Source organism: Clinocottus analis, unplaced genomic scaffold (assembly GCF_023055335.1).
Source record: "Clinocottus analis isolate CAN_PGR_092001 unplaced genomic scaffold, fCliAna1.0.p SCAF_8, whole genome shotgun sequence".
NCBI lineage: Eukaryota > Metazoa > Chordata > Actinopteri > Perciformes > Cottidae > Clinocottus > Clinocottus analis.
The window spans coordinates 20,968,967-20,994,578 of record NW_027176240.1 but is presented as its reverse complement, the minus strand read 5'-3'; the positions used below and the strand labels follow the sequence as shown (position 1 = coordinate 20,994,578).

Sequence of the window (25,612 nt, the reverse complement as noted above, 5' to 3'; positions counted from 1 at the left end):
GAGGAAGAGACAGTGACCTCACAGAGATGTCCAGATGCTTCCTGTGGAGACGGCAGCCAGACTTCCCATTGGTCAAACACAAAGTGTCTCTATTGAAGTCCAATAGATTCATCTTTCTCTCCAGGTTTCCTTCAGCGGGACCGAGAAGCAAACTCATGTCAGCTGATCCTGATAAAGAATCAAACTGATTGTGTCTGAACGCCACTCCTCCACATCGACCGCTATAAACTTAAATTTCGCCGTAAGACGGCGCAATCCGACTTCCGGTTTAACCGTATTTTTCGCCTTCAAAATAAAAGCACCGTACAACAAAACTAACCAAATGCATTTTGCTTACAACAGACAAAAACGTGCAACAAAAAAACATTGATTGGCAAACAGTTTCTGGCTTTAGCGCACATTGAGTCACTCACAACTGTGGAGTCGAGCGCTGAGCATCACCACACTGAGCTGAACACTGCAGGACATGCTCGTGAATTTAAATACAAGAAAATACCCAGATGTCTGCGCCATTTCTTGTGACGTCACGACGTGCAACTCAACATGTCACTGAGACAACTTACAACGCACCACGCCGTGATACTCTCACACGCGTGGTTGTGAAGAGGTTTAATAACCGAGCTCATGCAAAATAACATGGACCAACATGTTCCCTCTGTTCCTTCTCCACAGACGTGAACGAGTGTGAGATGCTGAGCAGTGTGTGTGGCGAGGCGCAGTGTGTGAACGTGGACGGCTCCTTCCTCTGCGTGTGTCCCGGCGGCCAGGACTACAACGTCATGATCGCCAAGTGTGAGCCGCTTCCCACAGGTGAGCTTCTGTACACAGGACATGTGACTGAGACCATGAGTCCTTCAGGGTGTGTACCTCAGTACATTCAGGTCCACAGACGTCCTCTAGGAGGGTGAACGTATGACATTGCATCAAAATATCGAGCGTTTACACCTCCAGGGGCTCCAGAATGACGTAGCGGTTGGATTTGACCCCTTGAATCAGACATTTTTGGGACATATCCTGCAAGTTTTCTGGCGAACGGCCCAAAGGTTGCGTGGTAAAGGGGGGCCAGCGATGTGTAGGGCCACGCCCTTTTAAAGTTCATTGGTCAACATCTCCAACGAGCTTTTGAGGAGCTTCGGTCACACCAAGGAAGAACGACATGGACAGTGTAGACCAGGAGCTTTAGTACATCAGGTGTGTCATCAGGCTGCACAGTGATTTGTTCTGATTAACTCACACTGACCTGCACACACTGCACTTCCTGTCTGACCCCTCCTCCCCCCTCCCCCCCTGCTGTGTATTCATCTTTCAGTGTCGCCAGTGGAGCGTAAAGAGTGCTACTATCGTCTGAACGATGAGAACCTGTGTGAGAGTGTGCTGATCAGCCATGTCACCCTGCAGGAGTGCTGCTGCACCCTGGGAGCCGGATGGGGGGACAACTGTGAGGTGCATCCCTGTCCTGTCAACGGCACAGGTGAGTTGCAGGAGGGTAGCACCAGCTTCAAAACGCACCGTTCGTAAAGTAGATGGTAGTTATGTGTAGATCTTGGCTCAAAGAGGAGAGATTGCTGGTATGTTTGGTCTGGAGAAGTTACGATACAACTTGGTGTCGGGTTATTTTGGTCCGTGCCTTAAAGGTATCGAGTACCAACACCCAGATTTAATGCTAAGCTAAGCTAACTTATGCTTTTGACCCGCTCTGCATGTTGGTATCAAGCTGTTCCTCCTCTGATGTCGTCTAACTGGTAAATGTTGTGTTGTTGTTGGAACTGTGTGTTGACGTTAAACGGCAGTGTGTACTGTAGGTATGCAAACACACACACACACACACACACACACACACACAGGTCACTGTTAACCTCAAACCTCCTGTGGTCCCTCTTCAGACCAGTTCAATGAGATGTGTCCGTCTGGAAGAGGTTTTCTCCCCAGTGGAGACTCACTGTACGGAGCCGCATCCGACAGCTACAAAGGTGAGACAAGCTGCACGTCACCTCAGAGATAAAACCTAAATACAGGAATATATGAATATGAGTTACACCTAAACAGGACATCATTAAATACATCTATTTCTACATTTATGTATTTATTCATTTATTTATGGCTGTATTTATGTGTCATTATATGCAAATGAGCAAATCATTTATACATTTATTTAAGATTTGATTTACTTCTTCCTGTATTTATTCATTTATTTATTTATATCTTTATACTTCAGTCATTTTAAGTCCTCCATAGATATGAGGATGGATGATGCTCCATGTCCCCTCTGTGTGTCAATGCTACATGAATGCTACATGAATGCAACATGAATGCTACATGAATGCAACATGAATGCAACTTGAATGCTACATGAACGCTACATGAATGCAACTTGAATGCTACATGAATGCTACATAAATGCGACATGAATGCTACATGAATGCAACTTGAATGCTACATGAATGCTACATGAATGCTACATGAATGCGACATGAATGCAACTTGAATGCTACATGAATGCTACATGAATGCAACTTGAATGCTACATGAATGCTACATGAATGCAACTTGAATGCTACATGAATGCAACTTGAATGCTACATGAATGCTACATGAATGCAACCTGAATGCTACATGAATGCTACATGAATGCAACTTGAATGCTACATGAATGCTACATGAATGCAACTTGAATGCTACATGAATGCTACATGAATGCAACATGAATGCTACATGAATGCAACTTGAATGCTACATGAATGCAACATGAATGCTACTTGAATGCAACTTGAATGCTACATGAATGCAACTTGAATGCTACATGAATGCTACATGAATGCAACTTCAATGCTACATGAATGCAACTTGAATGCTACATGAATGAGTGTTAACCTGACAGCTTCCCCACACAGAGCCACAGCGCGGTGACCCCCGTTCCTCCGTCGTTACTATAATAATATTAATAATAATAATAATAATAATGTTACCTCTTAAAGCCATGCGCTGGTGTCACATGACCCTCCTCCTCCTCCCAGACGCAGATGAGTGCACGCTGTTCGGCCAGGAGGTTTGCAAAGGAGGCTTCTGCCTGGACACCGCGGGCAGCTACGAGTGCTACTGCAAGACGGGACACGACTACGACGCCGTGAAGCTGGAGTGCAGCGGTGAGGGCTGTGTGTGTGTGTGTGTGTGTGTGTGTGTGTGTGTTTTATGGAAGCAGGGTTTTGTAAGAGAGTTGAATGTGTTTGTGACGTTATTGTCCGTCTCATTGTCTGTTTCATTGTCGTTTGTCGCCGCAGACATCGATGAGTGTGAGGACGAGTCGGCGTGTGCTGGAGGTCAGTGTCTGAACACAGACGGCTCCTACATGTGCTTCTGCACCCACCCCATGGTGCTGGACCCCGCCTCCAACAGCTGCGTGTTCGTCCCGGAGGCGGCCGGTAAGAGACCTCCATCCCTCAGGACGCTCTGGAGTCAAACCTGATGTTTCAGCCAAAAAGAATCTGGAACTTTTGGCCCCAAAACCAGTTTTTTGTTTTCATTAAGACTTTATAAGCTGATGTATTGTATCATTTCCTACATTAACAATTAATAGTATTTTTCATTCCTGATATTTTGTGTCTATGTATCTATCTATCTATCTATCTATCCATCCATCCATCCATCCATCCATCCATCCATCCATCCATCCATCCATCCATCCATCCATCCATCCATCTCTATATCTATCTATCTCTATATCTATCTATCTATCTCTATATCTATCTATCTATCTATCTATCTATCTATCTATCTATCTATCTATCTATCTATCTATCTAATTCTACAGATTATGGCTGTATAATAGTGTATTATGTCCAGTTTTCTCAGGATTACAGATTGTGCTCATATTTACCTCTTAAAGCCAGTTTTTCTGAAATAAAGACTTATTAATATTATCATAATATAATAATATTATATTATTATTTTGAGATACAACACATTGTTTTCTCATTATGTGTAAACATAAAGTTTATGTTATGACCGCTATAAAGGTTACGACTCATTACCTTAAGATTATTTTACTGAATAATGCTAGAAAATGTGATAAAGCTGGAAAACACATATTAATTAATACATTTAAAATTGTCAAATGATATCATAATACTAAATAATTAGGGATTACTTATTAGAGTCAGAGGTAAATAATCATACTGTTTTATGGCGAGTCTTTTCCTTCTTTTAACCCAACTAAAGAAACTGTGTGTGTGTGTGTGCATGCGTGTGTGTGTGTGTGTGTGTGTGTGTGTGTGTGTGTGTGTGCAGGCCAGCACGAGGGCGAGCAGCTGGACTACATGGGTATCTGCTGGCAGACGGTCACAGCCTCCATGACGTGCACGCGGCCGCTCGGCCCCGACAGGAAGACCACGTACACAGAGTGCTGCTGTCTGCACGGGGAAGCCTGGGGCATGGACTGTGCCCTGTGTCCACCCAGGACCACCGGTACACACACACACACACACACACACACACACACACATGTTCATGACGTTCATTCACGCTGAGTTTAAATAATGAATCTGCTTCTAAAAGAAAGAGGCTCAAAATATCAGCAGCATACATACAGGCATCTATATAAATGTTTATTCTTTTAATCAAACTATTGTCTCTCATTCATTTGAGTCATTTAAGGTTTACTGTATGCTTTGAATCCTCATTGTTAGTTTAAATACGACATTTTATCACTTTTTACTGTTTACACACACATTTCACACAATGTTTGCTCATGGACATTTAAAGTCATGGAAATTACGTTTAAAGTCATGAAAATTTGGTTTTAAGTCGTGAAAATTAGGTTTAAAGTCATGGAATACAGGTTTAAAGTCATGAAAACGTGGTTCAAATAAATTGAAATTTGGTTAAAAGCCATGGACATTTGGTTTGAAAGTCGAAAAAATTTGGTTAAAAGTCATGAGAATTTGTTTTTTAAGTCATGAAAATTTTGAGAAAAATTGGAAAATATGTTAAATGTCATAGAACATTGGTTAAAAATCATGGACATTTGGTTTAAAGTCATGAAAATTTGGTTTAAAGTCATGAAAATTTGGTCAAACATAATGGGAATTTGGTTAAAAATCATGGAAATTTGGTTAAAAATCAATTAAATTTGGTTTAAAGTCAGAGACATTTGGTTTAAAGTCATGAAAATTTGGTTAAAAGTCATGGAAATGTGGTTAAAAGTCAAGGAAATGTGGTTAGAAGTCAAGGACATTTGGTTAAAAGTCATGTAAAGCCGTTGGTCAGCATGTGAACACTGAGACTATCGGCCCGTTGGTTCTCTTCAGCCAGCGGCTGCTGTCACACCAGCAGTGAAACATTACTGTTAGACAGAGACTCATGATTGCAAAACTCAGCCGCTCTTGACGTTTGTAATCCAACGCATTCTCTCACTCTCTCTCTCTCTCTCTCTCTCTCTCTCTCTCTCTCTCTCTCTCTCCCTCTCTCTCTCTCTCTCTCAGAGGACTATGCGTCCATGTGTAACCTCGGCGGGCGCCGGGCGTACGGTCACGACGCCCTCGTCGCCGGCCCGGTCCATGAATACGAAGCGAGTCCGGACTATTCCCCTTCAGCCGAGCAGCAGGCGGCGCTGCCTTTCTACGAGAGCGTGGAGCGTGAGTACCACGCTTCCTTCAGCGTGACAGAGGAGGGGGCCACTCCTGTGGTTGTATAGAAGTCTATGCTTCATGTGTTAAAGCTGCATTCTCTCTCCTGACCACCAGGGGGCGACTCCTCTGGTTGTATAGAAGTCTATGCTTCATGTGTTAAAGCTGCATCCTCTCTCCTGACCACCAGGGGGCGACTCCTCTGGTTGTATAGAAGTCTATACTTCATGTGTTAAAGCTGCATTCTCTCTCCTGACCACCAGGGGGCGACTCCTCTGGTTGTATAGAAGTCTATGCTTCATGTGTTGAAGCTGCATTCTCTCTCCTGACCACCAGGGGCGACTCCTCTGGTTGTATAGAAGTCTATACTTCATGTGTTAAAGCTGCATTCTCTCTCCTGACCACCAGGGGGTGACTCCTCTGGTTGTATAGAAGTCTATGCTTCATGTGTTAAAGCTGCATCCTCTCTCCTGACCACCAGGGGGCGACTCCTCTGGTTGTATAGAAGTCTATGCTTCATGTGCTAAAGCTGCATTCTCTCTCCTGACCACCAGGGGCGACTCCTCTGGTTGTATAGAAGTCTATGCTTCTTGTGTTAAAGCTGCGTTTTCTCTCCTGACCACAAGGGGGCGACTCCTCTGGTTGTATAGAAGTCTATGCTCCATGTGTTAAAGCTGCATTCTCTCTCCTGACCACCAGGGGGCGACTCCTCTGGTTGTATAGAAGTCTATGCTCCATGTGTTAATGTGTATTCTTACTCAAAATTTCCGTTGACCAACAAACAGGGATTACAGAAATTGGGTGGACACAATACCAGAATGACCTCTGAACACCAACTATAATATATATATATATAAATAAATATACAGTTGAACTTTCATGGACTACAAGTGGGATTTATGGATTTATTGCTTCGAGCGTTTTATTTGGGTTTGGTGTACCTAATAAACTGGTGAATCTACAAACGTATGTGAGTGAAGCAGATTATGAATTACAGAGAAAACCATGACTGAGTATCATATTAAATATGCAGGTTAAGCTTCTCTGATGATGAACACTGACTGCTTTTCATTTGGCGGCGCTTTGCTGCCATCTAGTGGCAATAAAACTAACAGCATGTGAGAAAGAGTTCCTTTAATGGAAGGATATAGAGGAGTCCAGAAAACCTCTGCTGTGTCACAGCGGGACGGGATTGAGATGCAAAGCCAGATGCTAGGAGCCAGATGCTAGGAGCCAGATGCTAGAAGCCAGATGCTAGAAGCCAGGTGCTAGAAGCCAGATGCTAGGAGCCAGATGCTAGAAGCCAGGTGCTAGAAGCCAAATGCTAGGAGCCAGATGCTAGGAGCCAGATGCTAGGAGCCAGGTGCTAGAAGCCAGGTGCTAGAAGCCAGGTGCTAGAAGCCAGGTGCTAGGAGCCAGATGCTAGGAGCCAGATGCTAGGAGCCCTGTTGGTTTCTTTCATGGTTGTACAGAATATTATGGCGGTGTCACAGGCTTTAAATGGCAGCTTGTGGGTTTGTCTTGTTTTCCGGCTGCAGATCCATTCAAGGCCTTCGAGGGCTTGCGGGCGGAGGAGTGCGGCATCCTCAACGGCTGTGAGAACGGCCGCTGTGTGCGCGTGCAGGAGGGCTACACCTGCGACTGCTTCGACGGCTTCACCCTGGACCTGTCCCGCATGGCCTGCGTCGGTAAGACGGCTCCTGGAACATATTAAAAAAACACAGCACAACCTTTAAAGTACCCGTCACATCTGGTCCTCTTCTGTCCGCAGATGTGAACGAGTGTTCGGAGCTCAACAACCGGATGTCGTTGTGTAAGAACGCAAAGTGCATCAACACAGCGGGCTCCTACCAGTGTGTGTGTCTGCCGGGCTTCACCGCCTCGGACAAACCCAACTACTGCGTGGCGGCGGCGGCGGCGGCGACGCGCCAGACATCAGCGCACGCAGGGCGCACGGACAGACACTAGAGGGCGACAAGAGACACTAACGCCACACGCACAAGCTTGTATTACTATACTTGTGAGGACGTCCACCGACATTCAGCCACTGCAACAACACTAAACTTAAAGAGGAACTCTGGTTTGGTTAAAGCGTCCAGCAGCACTCACGACTCCAAAACACCTGACCGTGAGGATAGTTTCAGATTTTGGGGGAATATGACAAAATCAGGGGGCGTGTCCTTCAACTGTTAAAAATGTCCTAAATCAAACATAAAGCTTAAACCTTGTCTTTGAATTAATATCATTCATATTTTAATACATTATTTAAAAACTAATCCAGATCTCCAGGTGATGTATTTGTATTCACTTCCTGCATTTCCCTTCTGCTCTACGACCCTCTGGGGTTAGTATTCAGTGTTGTATTGTGATTTTCATCATTTTAGAGTTTTTTCCAATGTGGATATTTGTTTTTATTAAACCTGTCCTATATATTATAAAGTACTCCCAATGTTGAGACCGAATTAAAAAAAAAAAATCTGTAAAATGTTGTAGGCCTACGGACGTTCAGATGACGCTGCTCTGCTCTCTGTGGTTAAAACTAAAGGTTCAACATTTTGGTTGTGATCTTTCCATCTTTCCAGGAGTCGGATGGGAGATTTGATGCCGCATCGCGTCACATGTCAATAACAACATGTCTGCCTAAAAGCAGGTTACATGCCAGCATGTCAAAAGGAAGTTATCCAGGGCATTAATATTTAGAGAATATAATAAAAGAATAAAAGAAAGAGCTAAGCTTCTAGCTTAGCTCTTACGTTAGCTAGAAAGAAACTCCATGAAAGCTCCAGCAACATATTTATAGTCCCCCCTAAGTACTAAATTGTGTGTTTGTTATTCAGTCATAAAGCAAAGAATTGGACACGTTAAAAGACATTCACCTGATGATGGCGCTAAAGAGCTCGGCATCACCGAAGAACCCTCCAGCTAGCTTAGCTCTTACGTTAGCTAGAACGAATCCCCATGAACGCTTGTAGTCCTCCCTGAGTACAACATCACTTTGTGACTGAGCTCAACACTTGATGGAGTCCCTGCTGAGTCACGTCAACTTTAGTTTATTGTAGTTTTGTTCATTTTAAATTGTAATCGTTAAAATCAAGCTAAATTAAAGCCAAACAACTTTTCCCTGAACCTTATCCTCTATCTTACTCTACTTTGACTCAAAGAGGTGCAGATCAGCTGGGATGCCTTCAAGAGCTTCAGGAGACATTTGGTCCTTAAAGTATAGAAATACAACACACACACACACACACACACACACACACACACATACTTACTTAATCAAAGCCCATATATTCTGCACTGTAAAACATACACACAACATGAAACAACGAGTCATTTACTTGAGATGAAGATTCAACTGAATCTGCTATCAGGCGCCTGTGTGTGTGGGGTAGAAACACATTGTAAAAAAGTATATGTTTTGTCTGTTGCTTTTCTAAGTTGTGTCTTATTTTGTTCTTAAGTAGTATTGTTTGTGTGTTAGAGGCCGTTTTGCTCATTTAACGTATCGACAAACCCCGCGGACTTGTGCTGGGGGATCCAGTTGTTTTTTCCTACCCAGTCACACTGATTGTGGATATTTAATTCTGTGAAGAGGCCACCGTCTGCTCCCTCTCTTCCTCCACTGCCTTAAAGAATCACCAAATCCTTGAATATGCACATGTTGATGTTCTAAGCGAATGTAAAGCCTTTTGAGTACGCTTTTTGTTGAATTGTGTCTCTGTTTTGTAAGAATGGTCGAATGCATTTCATATTTTATAAAACTACTTATTTTCTGGGACACAACACAATGCCCCGTGTCTCACAAAGAACTACAAGACGTTAAGTTTCCTGGTATTGCTTCCGCTCTTCCTTCCTTCAACATATATGTCGAGGGGACTGAAATGCATTTGTATTTTTCATAATTCTCTCTCTATCTGCATTTTACTGCAAAGTCTTGCCAGGTTGTAAAGCTGCTATGGGCCAGCGATGGAGAGGAGGAACTTGTGTACATTTAAACAAAAGAGGCTGATGTATTTGTAATTTGTACATGAATAAATAGCTTTTTTCTATGAATTCATACTATAGTGTACATTAAACCCCTTGGTAATAAACCACAAATTGTGATATTTGCATTGGCTGGCCTTTCACTTTTTACTGTTTGAGACGTCATGTAATATTTAAATGTTTTACTACGTTTGCCTTTTTACAAAGAGTGTCATTATAAATTATACTCTGATTCATATGTCTTTTTATCTTCCACTTGTTTGAAATGATAGAAATGTAATGTAGACATGTAACCCAGATGCTTAGCCCCGTCTTAATACCGCCTTAGCCCAGTCTTAGTCCTGTCTTAGCCCAGTCTTGGTACTGTCTTAGCCCCGCCTTAGCCCAGTCTTGGCCCCGCCTTAGCCCAGTCTCAGCCCTGTCTTAGCCCCGCCTGAGCCCAATCTTAGCCCTGTCTTAGCCCCACCTTAGCCCAGTCTTAGCCCCGTCTTACCCCTGCCTTAGCCCAGTCTTAACCCCATTTTAGCCCAGTCTTAGCACCGTTTTAGCCCAGTCTTAGCCCCGCCTTAGCCCAGTCTTAGCCCCGTCTTAGTCCTGTCTTAGCCCAATCTTAGCCCTGTCTTAACCCTATCTTAGCACCGTTTTAGCCCCGTCTTAGCCCTGCCTTAGCCCAGTCTTAACCCCATCTTAGCCCAGTCTTAGCACCGTTTTAGCCCAGTCTTAGCCCCACCTTAGCCCAGTTTTAGCCCCGCCTTCATTCAGATCAGATTGTCACAGTTATGAACTTAAACAAAAGCTTTGGGGGGGGGGGGGAGGCGGTCTACAAATGAATAAGTAACAACAGCTTTAAATAATCCAATTACATTGGCTATCGATGACCCTGCTGTTCAACCTCTAGCCCAGTAGAATACACCCACATGTTCACGGTATCAAGAGTGGGGAAATGGAGCATATTATTACGTTCTATGCGGATGATATATTGCTGCTTCTCCACAACCCTAAACAGTCAATTCCCTCTGCGCTAGAGATAATGAGTGTGTTTGGTAGACTCTCTGGCTATGAGATCAATGTTGTGGGTAAATCTACTGCCCTGACCACTAGGAGGCAGTAGAGACCCAGATAACATCATATCATCTCCATTGGATTTGTCTCATAATGGCTTTAAATATCTGGGGATCTCTGAAGCATGAGGTGAAGATGAATCTCTTGTCCTGAAACAGATTCAACTGGATTTACTTCTTGGCTGGAGCGGACAGCTGTTATGACAACATGCCATAAAGTGTTCTGCATAAGTAAGATAAGTACTCAGAGCAAATATGACAACTATGACAAGTGTTTGAGGTGTAAGCAGCATGTTGGCTTCTATGTGCATTCAGTGGGGCTCTGTCTGGAAATACATAACTTTAGGGTTGAAATTGGTAACCAATTATCTTCCATAATATAATGTTCTATAACCCATACGCTGCCTCGCCTGTATTACAAAGATAGAAGAGAACCCAAGATCTTTATGGTTATCAATCTTACGTTGGCCAGACACCTGTTGCTAGTTCTCAGTGTTCTACGTGTTCTCCCATTGGAAAGGCTCACACACGTTCTCCAGGGAGACATGGACGGGTTCTCTCTGGAGAACATGGACGGGTTCTCTCTGGAGAACATGGACGGGTTCTCTCTGGAGAACATGGACGGGTTCTCTCTGGAGAACATGGACGGGTTCTCTCTGGAACCCCGTTGTCTTTTGGCGAGATCATCCGAAGAGGCTTTGTGAAGGGAGAAGTCCACGATATGTATTATGATGTAACTGTTATGACAGGTTTATGAAGGTTCATCATCTATTTTTACTTCTTTTTTAACCTTTTTTTGCTCGTCACTGAGTCTGACTCTCTGCTTTTAACTGTCATGTTTTGTATTAATTCTTCTTAGAGGACATTTGGTGTGTTTGGCCTGTTTAAAGAGGAAATAAAATGGTTGTCAGCATAACAGTTTGACACGTTGGGTGCACAATATTCATTCATATTCAATTGTTATAGCAGTTTAAATATGAAGGATGTGTTATTTATTTATTGTTGTTGCTTTAGTTAGTGTGTATAAACTGTGATTGAAAGAAAGAATGAACTATATTTCAGGTTTCCTGATGAGGATGTCCAGTCAGCTGCAATGCAAAGAGAGACTAGCTAAAATGTCTGGCCTACGACTTATTACAATATGTGTTATCATATTGCACCTGTACACTCTTCTGAGACCAACAGTTGAAGAACATGTGCATGTTCCATCTGGATTAGATTACGTCCGTCGGCTCCTCCCCTCTTCCTGTCCCTGTCACAAGGCTGCTCGGTGATATTTGCAGAGCTGTCCTGCACACCAACCTTGTTTCCAGTAAACTCAGAATCTATTTATAGGCCGCGAGTGAAAAAGTGAGGGAGAGTGTTTGTGGAAGTTATCGGGGACAGAGAGTTTAATCTGCAGCACTTGAACTTCATTTTGAATAATCTGTGACGATCCAGATGAGAGCTGATCATTCAGGATTATGACTCGCGTGGCAGAGGTCATCCAGCAGTAATGCAGAGGTCATCCAGCAGTAATGCAGAGGTCATCCAGCAGTAATGCAGAGGTCATCCAGCAGTAATGCAGAGGTCATCCAGCAGTAATGCAGAGGTCATCCAGCAGTAATGCAGAGGTCATCCGGCAGTAATGCAGAGGTCATCCAGCAGGAATGCAGAGGTCATCCAGCAGTAATGCAGAGGTCATCCAGCAGTAATGCAGAGGTCATCGGGCAGTACTGCTGGTCTGGCTCACAGTGAGGAAGGTAAGGCGTCCTGATGGTTGGTCCCATCAGGTGTATTTGGGAGGTAATGTAGAAGTACTTCTACATTATATATTACATATTTTGCAACACTTTTGCTACAAAGTAGGTATGTTTTGTGTGTTTTGAAGTCTTTCTACACTGCTCATCAGTGGCTGTTTAACTTTTTCTGTGGATGTTCGATGGTGAAGAACATTTATAACAAATAGCATGAATTCTGTGCACAAACATGTAGCATCACTGGTCATTGTGACGATGTTCTGCTTGTCTGTTTAACACAACTTTGTGGTCACATAATTGTGTCTCATCCTTTTGATTTCAGAAGCGTTAACTTTACTTCTGTTCCTAACATAAAAAGGATCAGAACTGAAATTTCTTCATGAACAGGTACCAGAAGAAACATTAGTATTTTATCAGGGACAACATAAACAGTGTGTTCAGTAGTAAGGGTCCCTGTGAGGGACAAACCACTCCTTCTTTGGTCCATGTTCAGTAGTAAGGGTCCCTGTGAGGGACAAACCACTCCTTCTTTGGTCTATGTTCAGTAGTAAGGGTCCCTGTGAGGGACAAACCACTCCTTCTTTGTCCATGTTCAGTAGTAAGGGTCCCTGTGAGGGACAAACCACTCCTTCTTTGGTCTATGTTCAGTAGTAAGGGTCCCTGTGAGGGACAAACCACTCCTTCTTTGGTCCATGTTCAGTAGTAAGGGTCCCTGTGAGGGACAAACCACTCCTTCTTTGGTCTATGTTCAGTAGTAAGGGTCCCTGTGAGGGACAAACCACTCCTTCTTTGGTCCATGTTCTGTAGTAAGGGTCCCTGTGAGGGACAATCCACTCCTTCTTTGTCCATGTTTAGTCGTAAGGTGTGTGATGAAGGAAACTAAGTATTAAACTTCCGTTGTAGGGACAGAGTTACATTCATTGTCTTTATTATTCACATTAAATTAAAAAAGGTAAACTTGAACTAATATTAGCTGACGGTGCTGTTGTGTAATTACTACTTAAACAATAACGATGTTTAAAAAGCACATTTTGGAATCACTGTCTTCTGTTCACAGTGAATGTACGTTGAAGCCAAAATCCTCTGGTTGAAGGGCGACGCTGCTCAGTGCCCGCTTGCTGAAACTAACTCAGACTACTAGAAGCAGCGCTGCAGTCACCATGCAGAGCGCTCCTTTACCTCCAGGACGGCTGGCAGTCCTTCAAAGTTTAGATTGGGATAGAGCATCTTCAGCACAGTCGGGTCAATGCATTTGTTATGGGAGGCTGTACGACATGTCCCCATTCCACCGTACACGCCCACTAACGACGCTGTAACATCGGGGTTGTGTGTCACGTACACATGACCCAATTCATCACTCAGGAAATCTACCAACTTGTCTCCTTTGACCTTTAATTACTGTAAATGATGCTGAACTCCAGCGTCTCTCTGCGGCCCTTTGTGGGGGAAAAGTGTGAGAGACAATACAAGTTGGAGTTCAATTCTTTTTGTCCAGCCGGGCAGCAGGATGTGCACTCAGTGTTTTTGTTGAGGCAGACATTTTTAGAAGCTATGAGAGACAAAACAATGTGTACAACGTCATTAGAGAGGAATATGGGATGGGTTGACCCTCTTACACAAGCAGAGAGCAACAATGTGGACACACACACGCACACACACACACAACTACAACCTAGTACTTGTGAGGACATTTATATAATGCATTCCTTAATCTAAACCTCATTTACCTCAATCTGAAAACCTTTCAGAAATGTCCTCACTCTGGTGTTCAAAAACTTGTACAGCTATCTTTGCACAAAGATAGCAAGTACACACACACACACACACACATTTCCTCCACCCTACTTGTGAAAATGTAAAAATAACTCTCAGAAAACATTTGAAAAAGAGTGATAACCTTCACCTCCGCGCTGGAGCGCGCGGTCCGCTGGACATTTGACTTACAAAGTTACCATGGACGTCGTTATGGTTTCAGACAGGAAGACACGCAGAAACAAACAGAAATGTGTGCGCCAGGCATATTGTGATACATTTCCTGCCCTGCTCTTTTCCACTTTACCTTGTGTGGTCTCTATATTTAGCTCGGCGCAGGGAAACCAACCAACACAGGCAGGAAAACTATGTTGGGAAAGAATTGAAGGAAGTCTAGTGGCCATTCAGACAAACAACTCGCTGGGATCAGCGGTGGCCGAACAGGCAGCGCTGTCGGGCCCCGCTCTATCTGAGGCAAACAAAGGGCTCTGGAATGATAGAGGGCCATCTGAAGGAAGAGCGAGGACAGCTATGCTGCGTTCAGGAGCAGCCTTTTGGACGCCGCTGGGTTTTAACAGACGGAGCGGTGGACCTGTACTTGAACATGTTTGAGAGGATCCGTGTGGTCGGCTGGTGACACCTTGGCTGAGGTAAGGCGCACACGTGGGGAAATGTTTGAATGTGAAACCGAATCCACAGCGACTTCCTGAACAATGAGGAGCTAACGTAACTTTACAATGTCAGCTGGAGAGTGGATGTAACGTTCTCTGATAGCACGCAGCCGGTTGGGACGTTGCAGGTATTCAGCGTGTCAGTCATGTCGTGTGTTTGGCTGATTCTTGTCGAGGTTTTCCAACTGGGCCTGGTGGTATGTAGAGAATATGGTGCGACGGCCGGTTACCGAGAAGACAATCGACGTCTCCTCGATGAGGAGAACGATGCGCTGACCTGTACGGTCAAACATTTAGGACACACGGCGCTTCCTTCACTGATCCTTCACGGTGCTGTCGGGTCATGACACGGACACGACAATGAACCTATGAGCTAACACAAAGCGCCTTCACAAGCTTTGGGTTCGCAGATGATTGTTTGGAGTAATCTATGATCTGAGCTCTGTGATGATGTTCTGGTCGTATTAGAGCGTGTAACACGTGGGAGCAGCACGACGTCGCCTCTTCTTTTAAACTCGTTGGAACCGTTTGAGGAATATTTCATTTTGGACGACTGCCTTTCAGCAGTCAATCAATTGTGTTTTTGTTTTGTTATTCATTTCAACCTGATACGTTCAGGACTAAAGCGTAAAGTTATGGATGAGGCATTCATTAGCAATTAATATGTGTTGTTTGTGTGTAGGTTGTGGATTCAGGATTCACGGTTCAGGATGAATCAAAACTTTTGATTGAAAATGATTTTTGAGAATCTTGTAATGATCCGTTAGCGGCCTCGTAGTGAGCCTTCCTCTTGTGTTAGCTTTCTGTTAGCATCTCTTGTGTTAGCTTTCTGCTAGCATCTCTTGTGTTAGCTTTCTGTTGGCATGTCTTGTGTTAGCTTTCTGCTATCATCTTTTGTGTTAGCTTTCTGTTGGGATCTCCTGTCTTAGCTTTCTGTTAGCATCTCTTGTGTTAGCTTTCTGTTAGCATCTCTTGTGTTAGCTTTCTGTTGGCATCTCTTGTGTTAGCTTGCTGCTAGCATCTCTTGTGTTAGCGTTCTGTTGGCATCTCTTGTGTTAGCTTGCTGCTAGCATCTTCTGTGTTAGCTTTATGTTAGGATCTCCTGTGTAAGCTTTCTGTTGGCATCTCTTGTGTTAGCTGGCTGCTAGCATCTCTTGTGTTAGCTTTCTGTTGGCATCTCTTGTGTTAGCTTTCTGTTAGTATCTCTTGTGTTAGCGTTCTGTTAGCATGTCTTTTGTTAGCTTTCTGCTAGCATCTCTTGTGTTAGCGTTCTGTTAGCATGTCTTGTGTTAGCTTTCTGCTAGCATCTCTTGTGTTAGCTTTCTCTTAGCATCTCTCATGTTAGTTAGTCCTGATGGACAGGTGGTACCTTCATGTAGCTCCTCCATCAGTGTGAATGTTAGTCCTGATGGACAGGTGGTTCCTTCATGTAGCTCCTCCATCAGTGTGAATGTTAGTCCTGATGGACAGGTGGTACCTTCATGTAGCTCCTCCATCAGTGTGAATGTTAGTCCTGATGGACAGGTGGTACCTTCATGTAGCTCCTCCATCAGTGTGAATGTTAGTCCTGATGGACAGGTGGTACCTTCATGTAGCTCCTCCATCAGTGTGAATGTTAGTCCTGATGGACAGGTGGTACCTTCATGTAGCTCCTCCATCAGTGTGAATGTTAGTCCTGATGGACAGGTGGTACCTTCATGTAGCTCCTCCATCAGTGTGAATGTTAGTCCTGATGGACAGGTGGTACCTTCATGTAGCTCCTCCATCAGTGTGAATGTTAGTCCTGATGGACAGGTGGTACCTTCATGTAGCTCCTCCATCAGTGTGTGAATGGGTGAATGATGACATGAACATGAACACAAGCAGACACTGTTCACTCATCACTTCACTGAAAGGCTCTACGAGCTACAGAACAACATGGAAACCAATGAAGAAAGTCAGATTTAAACATCTGGAAATCCTCTTTAACAGTTTCAATACGTATACTACTTTAGTTTAGGATTTGGAAATGGACAACAATACTTCACAAATAGCCCCCCCCCCCCCCTCCCACACACACATTGCCTCCTTATCTTACATGCAGACGATCATCCTGTCCATCCCCATGCAGAGCTTCCTGTTTGTGTTCATGGCCCCTGATTGGCTTCTGTGAAATGCAGCTGTTTATCATTGTACTTTTATTTAAGTCATTATGTTCAAATTTGCGCAAATTAATGGGGGAAAATGAGTTTTCCTCATCGATGTGAACCTCATGTGACATGTTGCAGATGAAGAGGCAGCAGGTGGACATCAGCACATCAGATCAGAGGCTCGGTGTTCTGGAGAGGGACGAGCGCACGGACACTAGATTTAAATAGTCGATGGGGAGGAAGAGAACGATGATGATGGTGTGAAACGTACTGAAATCTGAAACAATACAATCGGTTGGTGTAAAGCAGGTTTCTACTCAACAGATTGTTACATTTAGGCGATGTGTTTGTTTAACAGGTGTGTTTTACAACAGAAAACAAAGGTTTTCACTTGTGACTTTAACAGTATACATAGTACATTGTATTGCATTCATGACGTGCATCTTATTTATTATTCATATTTGATTAACCTCACGCCGGCCGGACTGGAAGAGCCGTAAGACGCCAGGTCTGGGAGAGACGTGAGAAGTTTTGGTAACGCATTGTTCACCATGGAGTAGCATGATGGCTATCTACCGCTAACCCCTCGCCTCACAGCAGGAGGCTTGTGATTGGTCACAATTCAAGATACAAACAAATGATAAAAGGAGCAAATTCCATCTTATATTGTTCTCTTGTGGGAGGATAAAAAGCCTTCCTGTGAAGCCTTTCTTTATGTCTGTACAGTGAGGTGTTCTGTCACGTTGAAGATGAGCTGGACTCATAATATCTTGACGAACAGCAGTGACAGAACAACAGCTTCCTCTCCTGAGAGCTCATCAAACACTGAGCAAAGACATCCAGTCAAAGCCACTGGTGTTTTCCTCTTTTAGGTTTTATGATCAACTGTGAAAAGTAAGCACACGGACATGTTAAAGGATGAAGGAGATTACTGGGGTTGAATGGAAACTGCATGCAAACACATGCATCTGTTTTTTTATGGTTTAATAACATTTTATTAGAAGCTAATGAAGTACAGTCGCTGGATTAAGCACACTAACTAACCAGACTGTGGCTGTATGCACTCACTGATGAAACAACACATATGAGTGGCGGGAAACACACACACACACACACACACACACACAGACACACTCACTCACTCCGTCATAAACTCAGAGGCCATCTGCTTAAGCCGTTGTACCAGCTGTCTGAACCCAAGGTCAGGTAACATCTGTCTGACTCCACATGACTCCGACCTGTCTGCTCCGCCCTGCACATCATCTCTGCTCACCGGCGAGGACACACAACTCTAGACGAACACACAACTCTAGATGTTCCTTCTATAGGCGACTCCATTAGATGAAGCAGCGCAGTTAAACGTGTGCGTCAGGGGGTTTGGTTGGATCCAGACCTCTTTTTCTGTGTTTGAGTCGTCGTAGGAACCCCAAATTAAGTCCAACACTTGTGTTTATTGTGTGTATTTGTTCAGCAAAGTCTCCGGGAAAAAACATATATCTGCAAAAAACAATCACTTTTAAAAGATATTTTGATGGTAACTATGAACATCCAGCATGATATGAGCCAGATTCCCCAAAAAGCCTCCTGGAGCGTCAATAAGACACCTTTATGGAAAGATTAGGACCTAAAGTATCAGAACCTGCAACAAAAATCACAATAAAACAAAGTCTTGTCCTGTTAGGAAGGAGTTTCAGTCAAGAAACTGTGTCGTTCAGTTCAAAAATGGACAAATGACGTATTTTATGCCAAAAGATTGTCTGAATGGGGCATGCTGGGACTTAAAATGGGAGTGGGAGGATTTTCACACAGTTTCTAAAAGGTTTTAACGGCTTCGGCAAATATAAATGAAAACAATCCATCGCTGTGTATTTTTTGTTGACATCTGGTTGCTTCATATCACACTGTTTGTGTGAAAATGTATTTGTACCTTCGCGTCGTTATCGTTGTATCGACTAAAGTTGGATGATAGTACGTTTGTTTTCTTATTAATCAGATCTCGTCAATATTCGAGGAATGGAAATGATTGAGTATGCAATATATTAGTGTTGAACTATGAGTGACGTGAGCGATCAGAGGATAGTTTATGTTCAGGTGACTAGTTACTGCATATAAACAGTGCAGTTGTGTTTTTACTCACAAAGGTACTTTTGTTTTCGTAGTACATTGTGTGGCGAGGACACTGCAGTCACACTACAGAACATGTGTACACTGGTATTTATAGAGGAAGGATGTGCTCACCTCGTGCATACTTCACACCTTTTTATTGCTGGAGGCGACATGATTGTGTTTTTTGTTATTGCAGGCTGTGCAGAGATCTGTAATATGGAAATGAAGGATATATTTCTTTTTTTAATTTACACTTGAGCATCATCTCGAGCAATGATAATAAAATGTTTTCCCTCATTTTATTCTTTAAATAAGTCTTGGACTTCATAAAAAAAAAATGCAATAAATCGCATTATATCGCAATACTCAATGTATCGCGATAATATCGTATCGGGACTTAAGTATCGTGACGATATTGTATCGCTGTGGGATCTCTGGTGATTCCCACGCCTAATATATACACACACACTCCCACACACACACACACACAAACACAACTTGCACATTTCTCACCTCAGTTTCACTTTAATCTTCAACAATTTGTTGGTCTCAAACTGTGCAAGTAAGGATTCAGACATGTAGTGATAGGTAAGATTAAGCCAAGGGTAAAGTGTAATCAGTGGTGTGTGTGTGTGTGTGTGTGTGTGTGGGTGTGTGTGTGTGGTGAGGTCACATGGCAGGCCTGCTGCTGCTCCAGGCTGCTGTGTTTACCAACAGGAGGAGGAGGAGGTCATCCTGTAGCGTAGTATAAGCTCCACCACGGGAGTCTCTCTGCTTGACAGCCAGTAGCCGCCTGCAGCATCCGGCAGCAGCTCGCTCAGTGCAGGGTCGGCGCTCTCGCCCGGATGCTCACCGTCACGCTGCTGTTCAGGGGTAAGTTTGGACTGCTGGTAGTTCCTGCCACACTTAAGGGCAGTGTTGTTTTCAGGATGAATGAAGTCAACGGGACGGACAGTCTGAGCCACTCGGTGTCTTCTTGTGGTGTCGTCCAGGCTGCTGTGTTCAGACGTCAAAGACGGCCTTGAGTCGCCGTCTCGCTGTGTTGAACCGCTGTTTCCTGGAAATATCTTCACGCGTGGTGCGGCTTTTAAGAGCTGTGCCGTGTGTGTGTGCAGGTGTGTGCGTCCGTGTCTGCGTGTGCGCCCACGAGACCCCGAGTGTCGCCGGACTTTTTTTTGCGTGAAACAGAATGACGCATCTGCAAAGCAGAGGCAGACACACAGTGACCCATTGTGGAGGCGGAAAAGCACAAGTCATGCTAAAGGGCACAGCTGACTGTAACATGCACGGCCGGGCTGAGCAGGAACAACACAAGAATGTGTCAGTGTGTGTTTGTCATGGAACACATTCGTGTTGGACGCGCCGCGAAAGCAGCGCGATGACAAAGTGAAGACTTTCAGTTTGTGTTGTCGATTGTGTGGAATTCAAGCCTCACAACATGAAGTGACTCCTCATTTCATATTGTAATGTTATATTATTTGGCTTCGTAAGTGACTTCAGAGGGTTTCCTGTTGCGATCGCGTCCTGATGAAGAGCAACCGATGACCACGCTTCACTCCGTGTGAAGTTGTGAGAGAAACAGGCGCTGCTGTATTGTGAAACGATGAAATATCGTCTGGCTGGCGGGCTTTCTGTGTGTGTGTCTGTGTGTGTGTCTGTGTGTGTGTGTGTGTGTGTGGGTGGGTTTGCTCCTGGGGCTCTGGTTTCCTCCCACACACGAAAAAGACACGTTCATTAATTATTAATGTGAGCGCGTTACAGCGACTTGTAAAGACAAATCACTGAATTGTTGTCGCCACTTTGTGTCTCTGCAGTCAAACAGGTCAAGTGCACTTTGTCGTTATGCTTTTGTAGATGTGGTATTGATGAAGAAACGGAGTCGTTTATTGTTTGTTATTGAGCAGAAAAGTATCAATAAGCTCCCTTAAGGAACAGACGTTTACAAGGAGGATGCATCCGGCTGCATCCTTTGTGTCTGTGGCTTGAACTTCTCTTTTCTTTCATCGCTGGAGCGCCGAGGGTCACCAGAGGTCACCAGAGGTCACCAGAGGTCACCAACAGGGTGAGAAACAGGGTCCAAAGTTTTGTAAAATATGATATATCGCTCTTAAAACTGAGATTGTGTCCTCACACTGAAGAGGTAATAACTCATTTTGATTCTTTGCTCATTTAAATTAAATTTCTGACCATAAAGTTTCTTATCAAATCAAGTCAGAGCGAGCGTGCCCGTTATTGTCCTCGCCTCAACATTACACACAATCATGAACGGTGGACTTTCACATCAATCTAACAGCCAATAACCAAAGTATTGCAATATTTTTAAACAATTTCTTCTCTGTTCTTGAAGTAGTAAATCACACTGGAGCAGATCTGTAAATAGATTTGTTTCGGACGCGTCTGCCGAGCGCTCGAATGTCTCAACAACTTCTGTTGTTGTGCAACGCATAATGCACACGCAACCTGTCGCCCTCGTGACCCCGAGGATGAGCGAATAGAAATCATGGACGATGGAAAATCTATTTAGAGCTGGCACTTGAAAACCGAATCCAAAAAGTTATTATTGCTTAATGTCTAAACCAGGATTTAAAGAGGATGATGAATCTCTCTCAAGCCGCCAGCGAGGCCGGCCAATGGGAAGACGGGAAAGTGTCAAACCTGCCGAATGCTCGGCGTGGTGACGCTGGCACGAGCCAGAAAAGACGAGGTAATCACGGTCCGTGTGTGGCGTGCGAAGGCTACGCTAGTAGTAGCGCTCGGTCGTCCACCTTTGAACTTTTGTGACGTTTGTAAATTGTTCACTGATAAAAAAAAATCACTATTTACAGGATGCCAATTCACTTTGAAATGCTTTAACAGCAGGAAGGTCTTAAGAATCTTCATTTGAGTAAATATTTTGCATCCAAATCCAATAATTTACAGAAAATTGTAATTTTCTAATGCATGTATCACTTGACTTTTCTGTACAGGGCTCGTATGAAGTCGTCCATGAATATGAGATATGAGTTTAGAGATAATCACAACCCCTCCTCGTCCTTGTGGAGGTTGCTTTATGGTTTTAGCCGGTGACTCCTACGCTCTATGGGAGTATACGAGTCACACTCTTTGTGATTCTTCACAGTTCATTTTACTTGAACGCCCTCTGGCGCTCCGGAGAATAACGGAGTAGAAACGTCCCCCGAGCGTCTGCGGAGGCGTCGAGACGGCGTGTGATTCATCCTGAACGCGTCCCACAGGGAGGCCACTTGTGTTCACACCGAAAGAGTTGCGAAAAATTCACAATAGTAGATTACATGTAAAGTCAATGCACAGATGCGAATGGTTGCTAAAAAGCTTCTTTTTTTTTGTAGGACTTCCTCAACAAGAATAATGTAGAAATAGTTGTTAATGTTCCAGAGTCGATAGCGGGAATGAAAACTGTTTTACAGGAACGTGACAGTTTAGGTTAGCTAGTGAGGCTATGTGCTGCTAACTACAGGAACGTGACCCGGTCAGTTTAGGTTAGCTAGTGAGGCTATGTGCTGCTAACTACAGGAACGTGACCGGGTCAGTTTAGGTTAGCTAGTGAGGCTATGTGCTGCTAACTACAGGAACGTGACCGGGTCAGTTTAGGTTAGCTAGTGAGGCTATGTGCTGGTAGCTACAGGAACGTGACTGGGTCAGTTTAGGTTAGCTAATGAGGCTATGTGCTGCTAACTACAGGAACGTGACCAGGTCAGTTTAGGTTAGCTAGTGAGGCTATGTGTTGGTAACTTGGGCTAACGTAGCCGCGCCCCCTTTCTGCCACGAATGGTTGAGAAAAAGTGAACCACATAAAGTCCAGCGAGTAAAATCAGTGTTGCGAATATTCGCAACTGTTTTGCTGTGAACGCAGCATTAGGTTAAAGCAACACAAACTCTTGCTCAGGTTTAGTAAAATATTGTAGCTGGTTTATTGTGTAAATGCAGGCTGAAATTGAACGGCGTTGTGTCAGGAGATGCAGTGACTTCCACCCAGCAGGAGAAGAGCTCATGCACTGTGCGATGCGTAATGCACAGCTGGACTGAGTGCACTTTGTTAAGTGTTTTCTTCTGAGTAACGTCTGTTCAGAACACGCTGGCTTCTGTTGGTTAATGTCACTTTTGTTCTGGTTTGTAGTTTCAACTACTGGTTTGTAGTTTTAAGTGTCTGGATCATTTCTTGAGTCGTGACTATTTGAAACAATCTGATATATTCCTCTATGACGACAATGTGAAGTTTCTGATCTGATGTACATTTCTAGAGATCAAGGAGATTATTATTATTATTGTGTTAGGAATATATGAATGAAATCATGATAACTAATATATGACCGGATTGTAATTATAACTAGATTGATTTATTATTGGCTCTAAATATAACTGGCTGTACTTAATTATATGGTCCGAGTTATGTCAATATTCTTAACTTGGACTTCACCCTGTGCTAATATTTAGGATTTACCGTCATGCTCGTCATCTAGAATATTTTAGTACTTATATTTAGTACTCTCCAATATGCCATTAAAATATTGCTTATTAATGCTCTAGAAATATGGATCTAATGATGTACAAAAATATAATAAGATTGAAAAAGACCTGTCCTCCAAAGAACAATTAGCTGATTAACTTTGCAGTAACTTACATTTGACTCTGTAAATCAGAGGATCTGAGTGCACAGTCTGCGAGTCAACACGCTGTGGTTGCGCAACAGAAGGACGTCTTGTTGCTGGCGGGTCGACGGGTTGCTGTGGAAAGTATGCCGGCGCCGGTCCTTTGGCTTTCTATTTCGGTTGCTGAGCTGCATGCCGATATTCAAGGCAGCGCAGTAGGTGACTGGATACCCTGTGAGGCTGAGACGTGAGCTTCTGCAAGACAAAGGTCACATGGAATAAAATAATGCAAATGTCATTGATCATATATTTCACAAAGACAGAGTCCCTTTAAAACCTTACCTTAGTGGCAGAACATGTCACATTAGTTAGCCCAACCTAAATAAAGGTGTTGTTGGGAATACACACAAATTATATTTCACTTGAAGTAATTTAGTTGTTTGAAATAGTAATTTGAAGTAGGCGCTACTAGTCAAAAGTAAATCTTGAGTCAAGTTTTAAGTACTCCTTACTCACTATGTTTAGTTACTTAAACTCAAGTATAAGTATACTACACTAAATGAACATGTTAGTACACTATAGTCAACTTTACTTGTAATAAGTTTCTTTACTTTTTTAAGGCAAGTTTTTAACAGGTAAAGTTAACTAATCAGTTTTTACAGTGTATCTTTTAAATCCTCTCTTCGCAGATGGAAAAACGAAAGAAACCTCAGGAAAAATCAGTATATCTGCCCAAATATTTTTGTTGTTTTTGCTGATGCAAATCAAATAAAAATGCACTTTAATGAACTGCGTTTTTATTAGTTGTACTTGTGTAGCATAGATGGACTACAACTACATGTCGTTGTGCGACCACGTGTCGTCCAGTGACAATACGTTGGTTCACCGTCGCTGCTGCGTCACCCCGTCATCAGCGGCCGCAGGCTGCTGTGGAAAAGCTCTGATAAACACAACAAGCGTCTCTGCGACGCACACCAGACACACATTTGGAGACTAACGAGTGCAGAGTGGAGCGTTTAGCAGCTTGAGCACCAGATATTTCCCTCAAGAGTCGAGAGATCAAAATATAGCCGACAGGAGAGGAAATAGCCTAAAATGCAAATATATATATATATGCCAGAAGCACAACTCCAAATGAATGATGCCATTGTTCCGTATGTAATGTAAATAAAAATAAAATACGCTGTAATAAAAAAATATAATAATGTTTACAGTTTGTGCCACATTGTAACCAGCTGAAAATATTTTTTCAAATCCTACACGTGGTCCCTTTCATATTTTCATATGTGTTTCAGGTGGGGACACATTTCTTGGTCACACACAAACTATGTCTTTACAATTTAAGATATTGTACTTTGTGACTTCTCTGGTTTTCCTCATCACAATCACAGCTGGTACCGTTCCAAATATCTTCCATGTATCATAAAATGGGGTATCTTTTGCTGTATACAACTATTGTGGCCTAGGTATTGTATAGGTTGTGGACATCTGCGGGATATCATCTAGTATCAGTGATCGTAGTAAAGGCAGCGCAGCATTGACGATATCAATCTATGGGCATTTATCAGCTTAATCCATAACTATCTTCACGTATTACTGCAGCAAGCTTCTCTGGGTTTGCTGATCAAGGACACACGCGTCTGCGTGCTTGACTGGAAGAGAAGTGTATCAGGTTACCTCGTTCACATATATTAATGTGTTTGAATCATTCATCAGTCAAAGACTCTTCCCTCTCTCAGTGCTCTTCGTCATGAACTCAGGGCTCTTCGTCCTATTCATGAAAACGATCTTTTTAGGTGACGACAGGGCCTCTGAAATCACCACATACTTTAGGAATCACCACATCGTGTCCATTCGTAGTCAGAGAACAATGTCTTCATTCATTCAACTGTGCACACACACACACACACACACACACACACACAGACACACTGATTGGCGA

The 25,612-nt window shown here is 43.4% G+C and overlaps 2 protein-coding genes across 7 annotated transcripts in view; both read left to right on the top strand.

The window, feature by feature from the left end:
* ltbp1 (latent transforming growth factor beta binding protein 1) overlaps positions 1 to 9,708 on the top strand; it is an 83,812-nt gene extending 74,104 nt beyond the window's left edge. For all 6 annotated transcript variants that reach the window (XM_068567490.1, XM_068567489.1, XM_068567487.1 and 3 more), the window contains 9 exons: positions 673 to 810; positions 1,310 to 1,471; positions 1,884 to 1,970; positions 3,015 to 3,143; positions 3,279 to 3,419; positions 4,285 to 4,461; positions 5,478 to 5,630; positions 7,160 to 7,309; positions 7,393 to 9,708. In XM_068567490.1, the coding sequence (XP_068423591.1) occupies positions 673 to 810; positions 1,310 to 1,471; positions 1,884 to 1,970; positions 3,015 to 3,143; positions 3,279 to 3,419; positions 4,285 to 4,461; positions 5,478 to 5,630; positions 7,160 to 7,309; positions 7,393 to 7,589 (1,334 nt within the window). In that variant the 3' untranslated portion in view covers positions 7,590 to 9,708. The remainder of the gene's footprint in view (positions 1 to 672; positions 811 to 1,309; positions 1,472 to 1,883; positions 1,971 to 3,014; positions 3,144 to 3,278; positions 3,420 to 4,284; positions 4,462 to 5,477; positions 5,631 to 7,159; positions 7,310 to 7,392) is intronic.
* Positions 9,709 to 14,677: 4,969 nt separating this feature from the next.
* Positions 14,678 to 25,612, top strand: part of rasgrp3 (RAS guanyl releasing protein 3 (calcium and DAG-regulated)) — a 28,250-nt gene continuing 17,315 nt past the window's right edge. Inside the window, exon 1 of the mRNA XM_068567749.1 lies at positions 14,678 to 14,807. The gene's annotated coding sequence lies outside the window, so the exon portion shown is untranslated. The remainder of the gene's footprint in view (positions 14,808 to 25,612) is intronic.